This window comes from Bos indicus, chromosome 4, assembly GCF_029378745.1.
Source record: "Bos indicus isolate NIAB-ARS_2022 breed Sahiwal x Tharparkar chromosome 4, NIAB-ARS_B.indTharparkar_mat_pri_1.0, whole genome shotgun sequence".
Lineage (NCBI taxonomy): Eukaryota > Metazoa > Chordata > Mammalia > Artiodactyla > Bovidae > Bos > Bos indicus.
Window position 1 is genome coordinate 30989900 of NC_091763.1, and position 15447 is coordinate 31005346.

General features: G+C 41.8%; 1 protein-coding gene across 1 annotated transcript in view; it reads left to right on the top strand.

Annotated features, from left to right (window-relative positions):
• DNAH11 (dynein axonemal heavy chain 11) overlaps window positions 1–15447 on the top strand; it is a 368614-nt gene that overhangs the window by 339668 nt on the left and 13499 nt on the right. The window contains exons 75-76 of the mRNA XM_070787580.1: window positions 4857–5048; window positions 8611–8730. Of these exons, the coding sequence (XP_070643681.1) occupies window positions 4857–5048; window positions 8611–8730 (312 nt within the window). The remainder of the gene's footprint in view (window positions 1–4856; window positions 5049–8610; window positions 8731–15447) is intronic.

Here is a 15447-nt window from a genome sequence, read left to right on the forward strand (position 1 = left end):
CATTTTCACCTCCTTTCAAAATAAAACAAATTCATACATTTATAAATTAATGATAATTCTATTACCATTAGTGTCTTTGTTCAGATGACCACATCTGTCTCTGCTATAATCAAGTCCGTCAGTTTCCTTGTTGCCATTTCTGTGAGCTCCCATTCCTTCCTCTAATTTCTTGGAAATCCTCAGTAAAAAGCATTCTTATTAGGAGAAGTAGAATAAGCCCTAAAGAGAAAACACATATAATTTGGTGATAAGTATTCAGCCTCCTGTTAGAAACATTATTACACTCCGAAAATATGCCTACATGCTTATTAACTTTTTATCTAGTACCCTCTGGACATATAAATGACCATTATAAAGGCATTAAAATAATTGGCCACCTAAGAATATAGTTTTGAAGAATACAGTTAATTGCCTAATTCAATAATTGAGTAGTTTGTAGCCTGTTTACATGATGGGCTGTATAAACAAAAGGCACTCAGAAACTCTTGTTGAATCTGTTACATATTTGAATTATCCTTTTGTGTGAACTAAGGCAGGCATGTATCTTATTATCCCTTGACTTATGTCATAATTCCTGCCATTTATGACATTCCTGAGCTTTTTGCCAAAGTAAGAGACAAAGGAGTAGTTTGACATATTCAAATGGGATTTATCCAACTCCCCAGAACAGCTGTCTTTGTTTGTAAAAGTAAGCATTTCATAGGCTGCAGCCCAGTTGCCCTTCAGCTTTTTTTTTTGGTAAGCAGCACTCTGATAATCAGGTAAAACTACAGACACTCTCCCCAGGGAAATGTACATTGTTGCATACGCCACAGGAATGTTCAGATCCCCGGAGCTTGTGCGTGAATTCCTTCTCCAGTGAGAACAGCATGTTCTAGTTTGTGAAAGTATCAGTTCTTTTGACTGCTCCTTGAAAAACCACTTATATTAACTGAAGATTGCATTTATTGGAGAGACTTTTAAGAACTTTAAGGGACAATATTTTTTATCTACTGGAAAGGCTCCTCTGAAATATTAAGACTAAATATAGTCATAAGTAGTGAAAGCAAAGATATTTAATGTGATTCACTAAATAAACTTTGCATCAAATCTAGCAAAAACCACCCAAATAGATATTCTAAAGAATATCTAAAAATTTTTAAAGAGGTTTTTATGAAATGCTGAATTGTTGTCATGTTAGAAAAAATGTAGTTTTTATTCAGATTATATATTTAAAGGGTAGTAGTCTGTGCTCCCTGACTCTCTGTGTATAGATTCCTAGCATTGTTTATCAGTTAGAATTATGGCTGGCTATTTATGAAGGAAGTACAAAACAACAGTGGCCTGAACAAGGTTATAAAGGTATTTCTATCACACGAGAATCGGGAGCCAGGTCATTCAGAGCGCCTCTGTCACCACAGACTTGTCATCGCCCAGTGTGCTTACCACGCTTCTAGGATGGGCTGCCTTGGTCCCAGGTGGCAGTGAGAGTGGCCGCTCCCGTTTCTGTGTTCCAGAAAGTAGGATGAAAGAAGGAACAGAGAAGATGATGAAGGGAACATGTTTGTTTTCTTGTAAAGATGCATTCTTCAAGTTAGTACATACTACTTCTTTCAACTCACCGGTCAGACTTACTCACACTGCATTACCTAGCTGCAAGAGAGGTGGGGAAAGTAACTCTATGTTGGACAGTAAAAGTCAGCACGAAGGCACTTTGGGGCTGGCAATTAGTGGTGTCCCTCATAGACACCTCCTCTCCCAAGCGTACCATCCCGGATGTTGTATGTTGTGGCTGTCATCCTATCTGCTAAAGCTTGTGACAAGGATGCTAACCGCCCTCTAGCTTGGTTCCCCTTTGGGTGAGCTGAATGAGTCCTAGTGGCTCCTGTTGCCTGGGTGTCCTTAGATGAGAAAAGCACCCAAGGAATCTAAACACATCAACTGTTCTGTTTGGGTAGTTTGTTTTACGTGCTTTGATTTTCAAATCAAATATAATCTGTATTCTTAATCTGCTCCCCAAATCAGGATGTATCCTCAAATCGTGACATGTGTACTCATAGTGAACAAAGTTCATTTAGTATTGTTCCTTTACTACCTTGAACATTCTGGAATATGTAAATATAATCACTAAGTGACGATTATTTACATGTATGTATGTATGTAAAGAACCATATCTTTAGGATGCCACCTACCTCCTCCTCTTCTGGCTCAATAGCACTGCCTCTTGGAGATGTCATAAATGCTTGAGCTCCTTTCATCTGCAGATAACCAGATTTTTAAAGTAAAAATGTAAATTTCTTTTTCTGTAAGATTTGCAGTAGAATCAAATAATTGGTAATTGTGCATATTAAATTAGTATCTGTGGGCATGCAACATACTTACGTGTGAGTGCCTGTTCTCTCTTTACAATGTCATTTGTATGTTTCCTGATATGAACACTTGATCACTTGTCCTGGAATGTGGACTGTTAGGTGGACTTATACTCTTTCTTGGAAAGCCCAGTTCATGTTTTCTCCTAACATCATTTATGTTATCAGAGCATAGTGCAGTGGGCACTGACTTGTGATTTTCTTTAGCACTGAGGCTAAAACCAGGTTATATGAAGTATAGATGGAAACAATGTGCTGACTGTAGTACTTTGGGTTTTCTGGGGACTGTATGTAATTCATGGAGGAGTTAGGTGAGGAGTTAGATATTCCTTAAGTAAAATCATGTCACTTCTATTTGGTCTCCTAGAAATTTCTTACTTGTAAAAGCAATGAATTTTTATATCCTTCAACATTGAAAATGTTGGTTGCTCAGTCATATCCAACTTTTTGCAGCCCCACGGACTGTAGCCTGCCAGGGTGCTCTGTCCATGGGATTTCCCAGACAAGAATATTGGAGTGAGTTGACGTTTCTTTCTCCATGGGATCTTCCCAACTCAGGGATAAAACCCATGTTTCCTCTGTCTCCTTCATTGGCAGGCAGATTCTTTACTGCCAACATTAATTCCAATTATATGATTTCTCTCCTTTCACAAGCTTGCCTTTTACTTGATGTATAGTGGAAAAATTATTTGTAATGGTCATATACTTTCAAGTCCCACAGATATCCTAGAAATGACCTAGTGATTTAGTTGGGCCTGTACTGTCTGGCGCCTGGCCAATTCTAGAACTGTATTTGGTGGTACCCTGGGATTCTGATGGAACTAAAAAGCTCTTCTAGTCCTGGACCAAGAGAACAAATTGAGGCTGGGTGTAGACTTTTCCTGAAAGGCCCTGGGAGGCCAGATCCGAACTCCCACCCAGAACAGGCTAAACAGATTTTGCAGATGCCCACATTGTCCGATCCATTTAAATGTCTAGACTGTGTGTAATCTGACCACTTTAAAGGATAGAAGGTGCTGATACGGCCTCATCGTCCTCTGCTGCCCAGCATCAGCTGAAGAGATAGTCCTCAACTTTTCCTCATTTGCCTCACAGAACTGAGAATGGCTCAGTACTACCTTTAAGCCCCAGACAGCCATTTTTCATTTTTTAATTGTATTGCTTTGGGAGCCAGAACCGTATCAGTGTGGCATGCCAGGTTTCCCTCTGCGTTTTCAAAAAACATCTTACACATCTCCTATACAGGGCATATGTTTTCCACTCTTCTATATGCCAGTCTATCATCCCAACAATGAATTTTATTTCCAGTTCATTGGAAGAAAACCAGTTGTCATGGTGGTGGTTATATTAGTTGTATTAGTCAAGGGGCAGTACAGAATTACAGTGATTCAAAGAAGATAATTTCTTGTCGCTGTTCAGTCACTCAGTCATGTCTGACTCTTTGTGACCCCATGGACTGTAACACACCAGGCTTCCCTGTCCTTCACCATCTCCCACAGTTTGTTTAATCTCATGTCCATTGAGTCAGTGATGCCATCCGACCATCTCATCCTCTGTCATCCCCTTCTCCTCCTGCCTTCAGTCTTTCCCAGCATCAGGGTCTTTTCCAATGAGTAGACTCTCTGCATCAAGTGGCTAAAGTATTGGAGCTTCAGCATCAGTCCTTCCAATGAATATTCAGGACTGATTTCCTTTAGGATTGGCTGATTTGATCTCCTTGCAGTCTGGGGGATTCTCAAAGAGTCTTATCCAACACCACAGTTCAAAAGCATCAGTTCTTCGGCACTCAGCCTTCTTTATGGTCCAACTTAATTTCTGTTGCACCTAAGTGGCAGCTCTAGTCTGTGGAATCAACCACACACCCAGCTGGTTGTTGCCTCCGCCATATACCTAACTCATGGCTTCCGAGTCACCCAATCAGTGTCGTTTCTAGCTCACAGGAAGGGGGAAGAATGACAAGCAGAGCAAGCAATTTCCTTTTAAGAAGTGATATGAAAGTTGCACACATCACTTCTGCTCAAATTCTGTTGGAAAAGACCTTATGATGTGGCACATCCAGCTTCAAGAAAGGCTGGGAAATTATTTTGCGATGAGTGGCCGTGTGCTCAGATCATCTGTATTACCATGGAACTGGGAGGAATGGAGAGCTGGCATTCACTTATATTCTGTTACACTGATGAAATTAAGATGATGGCCTTTTGTCATCCAGATTGTACAAGGAAATTTTTGCAGGGGAAAATGACGTCACACAGTATTACCACTGGTCAGAATGAATGGTCTCATTCTCTAGAGGAACAAAGGTATAACTGAAGCAGAATAAAACCATTCCTCTTAAAGCAACAGATTAGCAAGTGCCAAGCAGTCTCCTCTTATGCTCTCCCAGCTCAGAGCTGCGTGTCACCTCCGTCCTAGGTCTCTCTGAGTCCTCTACAAGATAATTGAAACCTCAGACCCTTGCCCTTGGGAACCATACAGGTAGATGATCACTCCTTTTTTCTTTTCTCCCAGGATACACTTGAAGTGTGCTCCAAGGAGCAGGAGTTTAAAAGCATCCTCTTCTCTCTGTGCTACTTCCATGCCTGTGTTGCCGGGAGGCTGAGGTTTGGCCCCCAGGGCTGGAGCCGCCGCTACCCGTTCAGTCCCGGGGACCTCACCATCTGTGCCAGCGTCCTCTACAACTACTTAGAGGCAAACCCTAACGTAAGTGTGCATGGTCGGATAACCTCTCCAGGGAGTGTGTGGAAGCTGTCAGTCTTTGGGCACTGTCAAATGGACCATAATTTCTCTTTTGAAGCTATTATTGAAATAGCTGACACTATATATGCATCTTCTGCCCAGTGTGAAAATAAACCAGATCAAAGGTTTTACAACAGTGGATGCTCAAACTTGAGAAGATAGGTCAAACCAGTTCTACATCAGCAGCTTAGTACCAAAAAAAAAAAATTGTCCTTCATTATGTTAACAAAAACAGTGGTTTACATGTGCATATATGCCAGATTCATTAGGCAGGTAATGAAGCATTTGCACAAATGTAATTACGTACAGCAATTCTGACAGTTCATAACACTGCATTAATAATCACTACAATTAGTTCTGATGATGGAAGCAATTTACAGCGCGTCACATGTATAAATAATGGTGCATTTCCTGCATATGTCATTATTATGTATTAAGGATGCCACCTTGTTGTGACTTTCTCAGTAATGTTCCCCTTGATTTGAAGTTAAAGGTAGATGAATGATTTTATTCCATAGCTAAAATGTGTTCTACAGATGGGAATGGGAATGCTTCATCAAGAACATTTGTGTAAACTCTTACAAACTCCGTGATTGGATTTCAAAAAGGATGAACCGTTTGTAAGGATTTTCTGGCTTAGTCCTCATAAGGGGAACTTTTTCCATTAAGTTTCAGTCTGTTAAAAGTGAGATGTGTTTGCCTGAATCAACCAGGCATTAGGCTCTAGGTCACACTTTCTATAAAAGGCCTTTAAAACCATTCAACCAATGTTTCTATTTTGTTGTTGCTGTTCTTTTGGTAACTATTGTTATAATTTTTGTTGTCAAATTTTTCTTAAGCTTTCAGGATGGTTTGACCACTATCAGAATATGTACACTTTGTACGTAGTAACATGGATGTGTTCTGTCAAGGAACACATGTTGAATAGGTTGTATTCAAGATAAATTACTTCTGTATGGTATGTGATAGTCGCTATCATTTTTTAAATTTTTGAAGTTCACTTTGAGCATATTTTGACCAGTTTAATAAACAGCATTGTGTGTTGATCTTAGCACGTTTTGTTTAAAATGTTGCAGGTAACAATGATTATTGTCATAGTTCTGGGTGGAAAATGAAATAGACCACTTAATACTTTAAGTCCTTCATTCCTGTCCCAGGAGGCCAAGACCAGGCATATTACCGTATTTCAGCCGCATCCTGTACACAGTCGAGGTAGGAATGAAGTGGGGTAGGAGAGGAGCTGCTGTGTGTCTCTCCCGGTCACGTCCTGAGGCTTGGCAGCACTAGTTGAGCAGTTGACTCCTGCTGTGTCCTGCTCCTTCTCCCACGGGGGTCCCAGGATCAACACAGCTTCCGGTTTTAAACACTCCATCTTGTCTCTCAGATGTCTTGACCCAAGTCATTCACCACATACCATGAAGCGAGTTACTTGGGTTTGGGAATTAAGTTGACTTGCCCACATAGTTTCCTTGTACACGATGCCCTTTTCAAGAAGGTATCCGTATAAACTTGGAAGTAGGCATTTGATAGATGATCTTTCAAGTTATGTGGTTAGATGAGATCACCAAGGGTACAGAGTGTGATGGAGAGATTTAAAGATTAAGTCTTAGGGAATGCCAACATTTAAATTTTTTTAATCAATTAATTTATTTATGGTTATTCTGGGTCTTTGTTGCTGTGCAGGGTTTTCTCTAGTTGCAGAGAGCAGGGGCTACTCTAGTTGCCCAGTGCAGGCTTCTCATTGTGGTGGCTTCTCTTGTTGCGGGGCACAAGCTTTAGGACACACAGGCTTCAGGAGTTGCAGCACATGGGCTCAGGAGTTGCAGCTCCCGGGCTTTAGAGCGCAGGCTCAGTAGTGGTGGCACACAGGCTTAGTTGCTCTGCGACACGTGGGATCTTCTTGAATCAGGGATCTGTGTCTCCTGCATTGGCACCAGATTCTTTACCACTGGGCCTCCAGGGAAGGCCCCCCCATGGTTTAACTCTTATAAGAACTTTGATGTTCTTCCATATAAATTTTATAAGTCTCACCATAGAGAAATTCTTGAATGTCAAGGTTGGAAGACTTTAATTGAAAATATCACTTGATTGCATTTAAGGTTGGGAATCCAGCTATGTAACTTCTGACTTTGGTTTTAAAAAGCCTCAAGGAAGTAGGAAAAAAAATTGTTACTCTGTAATAGTACCTTTCTCCCATTCTAACTTTCTCAAGAGGCCCTCTATTGAATAACAAAAGTTCCCTTGTTTTTTTTCAGGGTGTATCACCATGCCAAGGGAAGGATGCCAGAAAAATGTATATGTAGAAAACAAAAATCAAGATTTGGGGGAAGAAAATCAATTATTAAGCAGAACAGATCTGTAGCTGATTAAAATCTTGAGGGGGCCATGTATCAAATCATAATATATAGAAGGCATTAATTAAACGTGATCACAGAAATCAAGTTAAGGAATCTTATTTCCCATCCCTTTCTGCTCTCTGGAAGTAGTCCATGGCATGGTGGAGGGAGCATGGTGCCTTGTAGCCACTTTTCTTTTTCATTCACATCGCGGTGACTTAAAGACATATTTGAGGTTCATTTATTCAAATTCTAATAAACCTGTAGCAAGTGCATTGGAATAGTTGAGGCAATTTTACTTGTTCTGTCACATCATGCAACAATTCAAAGGCTATAATTAAGTTTTTACTTGAACTGCTGGGAAGCAATATACTGCCCCCGAGGATATAAAGGTTTCTGTCTAGAAAGGCTCCATCACAAGCTGGCATGTTTTGCAAACCCAGAGGAAGCTAAAGGGTAGCAAAGAAGGGGCTTCAAACCCTGTGAAGCCCGGTAAAGAGGAGATGCCGTGATTTCCGTGCTAAAACACAGGACAGCCTTTAGCTGCAGCCCTTAGGGTAGTCCTGGAGCCCGGCCACGCCATAAACCGAGCCCTCAGATCAGTCCATGACAAACTCAATTGGTTTGCCTGGATTTCTGGAAGGTGATGGAATTCTCAGTATACCCCAAATTCAAACTGCAGTTTTTCTTTCTTTTCCTGAATCAGATCATAAAAACCTGATACAGATCAGATCGTAAAAGTAGGTCATCCCTCAAAAGCCATATCAACCAACATAGGGCGGGCTTCTCCTGGTTTTTAGATGAGGTTTTGAATGTATAAACATGTTCTGGGAATAACTCAAGTTTGCTTTAAAGTCTTCATTAAAAGCTCAGTGTTGGGACTTCCCTGGCAGCAGTTAAAGTTTGCACTTCCACTGCAGGGGGCGCGGGTTCAATCCCTGGTTGGGGAACAAAGATCCCACATGCCACGCAGTGTGGCCACAAAAAAAAAATTAAGAATAAAGCTCTGTGTTAGTGATTTTTTACTGAATGTATTAACACACACACTGAAAATAATTCTCAGCCAGTTCAATTCTAATTTTTGGACCTCTTTTAAACGCTTCTGTTGGTGGGGGCTGGAGGATTTGCTGTCAGTCGACTGAGGCCTTTGCCCTGGCGCCGGGAGTGAACGTTTGCCTGATCCCCACCAGGTCCCGTGGGAAGACCTCCGCTACCTCTTTGGTGAGATCATGTATGGGGGCCACATCACAGATGACTGGGACCGCAAACTGTGCTGTACGTATTTAGAAGAATTCATGAATCCCTCTCTGGTAAGACATTTTTAAAAAATCATTTCTTAGAGAAAGAACTTCTAGTATGAATTTTGTTTCGCCTTTTTATTTCAGATGGGATAATAGTTGAATAACAATGTTGTGTTAGTTTCGGGCGTACAGCCAAGTAATTCAGTTATACATGTACCTGTGTCTATTCTTTCACAAATTCTTTTTCCCATTTAGGTTTTTCCATAACAATGGGCAGAGTTCCCTGTGCCATACAGTAGGTCTTTGTTGGTTATCCATTTTATTTATTTATTTTTTGGCTTGCTTTGGTTATCCATTTTAAATTTAGCAATGTGTACATATCCATCCCAAACTCCCTAACTATCCCTTCTCCCCGTCCTTCCCCCTGGCAACCAGAAGTTCGTTATCTAAGTCTGTGAGTCTCCTTCTACAAAGAAGTTCGTTTGTACCATATCTTTTAGATTCCATGTATAAGGGGCATCATATGTTTGTCTTTCTCTAAGAATTTTTAAAACTGATGTCACTATGTTAATAGTCCTTGAATGTTACTGAAGATTCTTGGCCTTTTGTGAATATACTCTGGCCCACCTTCCTGGGAGTCGAAATTTGCTAGAAATGCAGGATCTTGGGCCCCATCTCAGACCCATAAGATGAGAATCAGTTTTAACAAGATCCATCCCACACACACACACACGCACACACTTACACACACAGGTGGTTTCTCTGCCCATAGGGAGCACTGTTACATGCACAGCCTCACTGCATTTCTGAAATAACTCTGTAAGTTACGCAGAACTGATATTGTCACCCTGTTTTAGATGGTGGCAGGGGCATGGTGATTTGTCCCAGGCCACTCAGTTATCACCAGCAGGGGCCCCAGCTATGGGTATCTATTTCTAGGCAGATGTATTGATTTCAATTCAGGGGCTCTGATATAAGTTAAATCTATAGTCTGTTCTCTGTTGCAGAAGCCATCAGTTCAGTTCAGTTGCTCAGTCGTGTCTGACTCTTTGTGACCCCATGAATCACAGCACGCCAGGCCTCCCTGTCCATCACCAGCTCTCGGAGTCCACCCAAACCCATGTCCATTGAGTCGGTGATGCCATCCAGCCATCTCATCCTCTATCATCCCCTTCTCCTCCTTCCCTCAATCTTTCCCAGCATCAGATCTTTTCAAATGAGTCAGCTCTTCGCATCAGGTGGCCAAAGTATTGGAGTGTCAGCTTCAACATCAGTTGAAGCCATGGAGTATTCTAAATTTTGATCACTATGTCCTAACTAAATATGTGCTCAATAAAACTGCAGTGATTTAAAAGGACAGTTCTTCCTTCTGTGGGGAAGGGGCAGAGCCCCCTGCTCTAGAATATAAAGAAACCAGGTACCCTTTTTTCCCATCTCTTATCTTACCAGCCCTTTGTCTGTGTAGACCAGATACCCACATGGTTTGTGCCTGGGGCTGGGTTTCCTGGAAAAAGTATTCGGTTCTTGTGTTCCATACGGAAGTAGCTGAAAGTGGTAGCAGGTTCATGGCCATTGCCTGGTTATTTCTTAGAAACGCCAGAACACCCTCCACCATGCCATTTCTTCTCCCACTTGGGCAAGACACCAGCTGTGTGTAAAGCAGTGCCGTGTGTTTTTTAAAATAGTTTGAGCAGCCTCCTATTTATAATTTATTGAGAACTTCATGTCATAAAAGCATGACACCTTCCTCAAAAGTCCATTCTAAGAAGAAATACGATCATGTGTTAGAAAACATGGTGTACTGTAGTCTCATATAGGAAACTGAGGACAGATTGTTTTTTTTTTTTTTCTTTGCTGCTTTTAATAATGTGGAACAATTTGGGGATGGGGCAGGGAAAATATACTTTCCTGCCATGTGACCGTAACTTGTTTCTTTTGATTGTGAGTCTCCTGGTCTTTTCCTTAGTTCTAATGAACTGGGTTTCACAGGTCAGAAAGACACTTTCAATTCAGCACAATCGGAAGTCGTTCCTCAGAGGTCTGGGAGCAGGTTACCATGGAGATAGGAAAGATAAACAGGGTCGGGCCTGCCACCTTTACCTGCCACCTCCGAGTGATAATGGAGGTCAAGGGGCAGAGCGAGCAGCATTCTGGTCCTGGCCTGAGGATGAGGAGCGGTCACTGTTGCCAGCTGAGCTGGTCCATGAACCTGCACAAGGCTGAACTCCCATTCACGCAACTGGAAAAGAAACGTCAAGGGTGCAACCTGAGGGACATCACTGGTGTGGGTGTTAGCCCTTTAGAAATACAGGTAGCCGCCCTTCCTGGACAATCTGGTGAGGTTTTCAGGATGAAGATGCTTGTTTGCCATCTTCCCTGCTCACCAGACGGCGCTGCCTCTTCCACTCACCAGAGGAAGGGAAAGCTCTGACTGGTTTGGTGGCAGAGGCTGCAAAATCCCAGTTATTTCATTCTCGTGCAGATGTGTCCCGCTCACGCTGTTTATGTCATGAGAGACTTAAGCTGACACTGCAGCATCTGCAGGATGTCTTTTTGCCATTTCTCACGTTGGTTAACATACTTGGCGATTAGTATCTTTGGTTGCATGGACACCTGATTGAAGAGTTACCCATGGGTGGGTGCTCTGAGGTTTCAAGTTACACCACTCAGAATGTTTTCAGTGACTTTGTCCTGTTGGGGAAGATGGATGAGTTTCTTGTTGGGTAAATGAGGTGGCATTTAGAGAGGGTTCCCCCATGGCATGTGCTTCAGAAGGTTCCTGGCTTTAAAAAAAAAAAGAAGATGAAGAAGTTCCTGGCCAAAGTTAGGGAATTAGAATAATATGGTTCTCTTATGTGAGGTGCGTACTTGGCAATGCTAAACAAGTAGTAAATTACTTTTGGAAAATAAGGTATCGGGTCACCCGAAAGTTGTCATATATTAACAATCATGAAGTTGGGCTTTGAAGTAAAAACCAAAACAAAACTCGGGTTCAGATTCAGTTCTTTCTTGAGTCTCCTGTGCAGTTGTGGCCACATCACTGAACCTGAGCCTCTGTTTCATCATCTGTGGAACAAGAATGGCCCAACTCATGGCTTCACTCTCAGGCTTCAAGACTGTTAGAACAAAATGCCTAATAAATGGGAGACATCTTTACTATTACAGACTATAAATTTTCATAGTGTATATTTTTCACTTGACTGTACTTTATATAATCAGCAGCTAGAACCACGGAAACCATTTGTTAAATTTCATCAAGCCCCGCTCTGTGCCAGAGGTCTGTGTTACACGCTTCATGTGCACTGTCTCTTCTCATTGCAGTCCTGTGAAGCAGATACTATCCCAGTCATCACAGAGGAGACCCAGATTCAGAGAGCTCAAACAGTTGCACAAGTAGCTAAATCAGGATTTGAATTCGCACTCAGGCTCCAGATTCTCTGCAGCCCCCTGGCTGGCATGCTGACGTCAGTAGTCATGGGCTCATGTCACAGACGGACCTCCACGTGTCCTGTGCACGCTAGGTGGCACAGGGTGGCTACTGGGAGAATAACCTTGGGCAGTCCTGGAGACCCAAACCCTAGTCCTGGTTCTGCCACTAACTTACTGTCCAGCTTTGTGCCAGCCCATCCTGTGCCTCAGTATATTCATTTGTGAAATGAGAGTATTGTCTCGAAAATCACTAATGGACCCTAAAGGCAGAAAACAGGATTCAACCTTGAGCAACTTCCCTCCCAGACTTTGGCGACAGGGCATTTTGTTGTTGTTCTTTTTACTCAAAAGTCCACAAGCATATACACTCGTTTAGACTCACAGTGAATCGGGAGCTTCTTGTCATAAACAGGGCTCCTCGGAGAGGCAGTGGAGGAAGTGAGCCTTTCCTTAATTACCACGAAGGAGAAGGTGAAAAGGATGACAATCAAACAGACTCAACAGAATGGCAGGATCCTGGCTTTCCCAGTTCCTAACGATTCTACCTGCAGCATGCCCTGCGCTGATTTCTGCAGAGATGGCTGGAATTCTTGATGATTTTTCATAATGTGGAGGCTCATTCTCCCTGAGCACAGTTCCATTGATTCTTTCTGTTAAAATACTTTATTGAGATATAATTCACATCCCATAAAATTGACCAGTTTCAGTTGGACAGTCCAAAGGTTTTTTGTGTGCACTCAGTTATGCAGCCATTGCTGCAGTCTGTTTTAGAACATCTCTCTCACCCCCAGAAGATATCTGGACTCATGAGTAGTCCCTCAGCATCCTGTCCTCAACATCCCCCACTCCCCAGCCCCAGGCGATCGCTAATCTTTCTGTCTCAAGATTTGCCTATTCTGGACATTTCATGTAAGTGGAATCAGACAATATCTGGTCTTTTGTGTCTGACTTCTTTCACTTAGCATAATGTTTTCAAGGTTTATCCATGTTATAGCATATATCAGTACTTTATTCCTTTTAGGGGCCAAATAATATTCCCGTGTATCAATACACTCCATTTTATGTATCTGTTCATCAGTTGATGAATATTTGGGTTGTTTTGGCCTTGGGGCTATCATGAATAATGGTAGAATAAATATTCCTGGGTGTTTGCATGGACATACATTTCCACTTCTTTTGGGTATATATATAGAAATGAAATTACTGGATCACATGGTAACTTTATGTTTAATATTTTGAGGAACCAACAAACTATTTCCCAAAGTGGCTGCACCGTTTTATATCCCCACTGGCAAATATGAGAGTCCTCTCCACATCCTCACGGCGGGTGTGAGGCGGTTGTGATTGGCGCTTCCCTGAAGACTAACGACGTTGAGCATCTTTTCCTGTGCTTATTGGCCATTTGTGTGTCTTCTTTGGAGACACGTTAATTTAGAACAACTGATTCTCTGAGGTGTAACAATAACCTTATCAAACAGCTCTTCCCTCAAAGGCAAGACAGGTGGCCACTATGCAGAGTTAGAGTCCCATCAGGAGAAGCAGCTTTTCACAAAAGCCCTTACATGGGATGGGAGAAGGCTTAGATGCAGAATCAGGATTCCTAGCGCTCCTTGAGAATGTTCACATCTTCACAGCTTTCTTGAAGGAGAACACAAGTCCCTGTGTGAACTAACCCTCGCTTATGCTGCACTTGCTTGACATCACAGTAGGGAACTACAGTAGAACATGCTCGGGTTTTGTTTTTCCTTCTAGAAAATTAGTGTGTACTTGCGACAATCATGTCTCTTTCTAGGGTGCAGGAAAAACCAAAACTAACATTTGTAAAAGGCTGCTCTGTGCCTAGCAATTGTGTGCCTGTGTGCAAAGTTGCCTCAGTCATGTTTAACTCTGTGTGACCCCATGGACTGTGGCCCGCCAGGCTCCTCTGGCCATGGGATTCTCCAGGCAAGAGTACTGGAGTGGGTTGCCATGCCCTCCTCCAGGGAGCTTCCTCCCTGGCAGGGGTGGAGCCTGCCTCTCTCTCTTGTCTCCTGCACAGGCAGGCAGGTTCTTTACCATTAGCACCACTTGGGAAGCCCAGCTATTTGTATACTTGTCATTAAATTCTCATAGCCACAATCATTAGGTTGATGTTATGAACCCTACCTTACTGATAAGATTGAAACTCAGATAAACGGTCATTTTTTTAAGGCCACCAAAGCACTCAAAGATGGGAACTGAACCAGATGTAGCTGGCTATAAACTTAGTCCTTCCCTTTGATTTTGCTGTTTTCCTTTGCTTCGCTCCTTGCCCACTATAGAGAAGGCCCTCTTCACACACTAGTAAACAGACTGCCTAAGTCTCTCCAGAAAGCGTAGATCATTTGCATTCCTAACCACATTATATGAATATGCAGTCACACACATGTCCAGGCCCCAGGCATTTTGAAAGTTCCAAATGATTCCACGGTTTGGTTACTTTCTCTCCTTGAAACTGTTTAACTTTTGGCTGTACTGAAAGATAATTTAGCTGTTGCTCTTAAAATTTCTTGTAACTAGTGAACACTAATAGGGAAAACCAAGTCCTTGTTTGTAAGGAATAAATTCTGGCTTGGATATATTTAGTTTAACATTTGGTTTTTATATTCATATTTTATGCCCATATTTTAATTTTGGCTAACTTATCTATCAAGTAATGGTGAGTTTAAATCTGCTTCATGATTTTGTTTCGGTCATGGTGAATTGGGTGAAATTTAAATGTTGATTATTTTGATATATAAATATGAAATGGTAGAAAATCTGAATAAGTGAATAAAACAAACCAAATGAATGGATATAGTTAATGGAGATAGTCCACAATGCTCCTTTTCATATTTATTGGGTCAAGATCTGTTTCTGGCAAGATGAAATACTGGATAATTTCAAAATTCTCTTGGTACAAAATAAAAACAAAAATGCTAACTTTAATATTTTAAAAGGCCTTTGGAATTCAGGAAAGCAGTTGTGCACCACCACCCCTAAGGACATGGGCTCCCCAGGCAGTGTGGGGCTGCGGGCTTGAGAAGGCAGGGACAAAATGCTGCTACTCACTGATGACAGGACTGTGTAGAAAATCACACTTATTTCGTCTCCATTAGACTGTGAGTTCCTTAAGAACTACATTGTATGAATCTCTTGTACCTCCAGAGCTTATTGGGGTACACTAGGTAATCCGTTCAAATGATGGAATGAATTAATGAATAGCCACTCTGTCTCCAGCCAATAGTGAGACCAGAAAACATAAAAATACACAATTGCAGAGATAAACCCCATTTTCTGAAAACAAAATAATAACAAATTTTTTTTTAATCTAGGCATAAAATAACTACATTAGGTGAT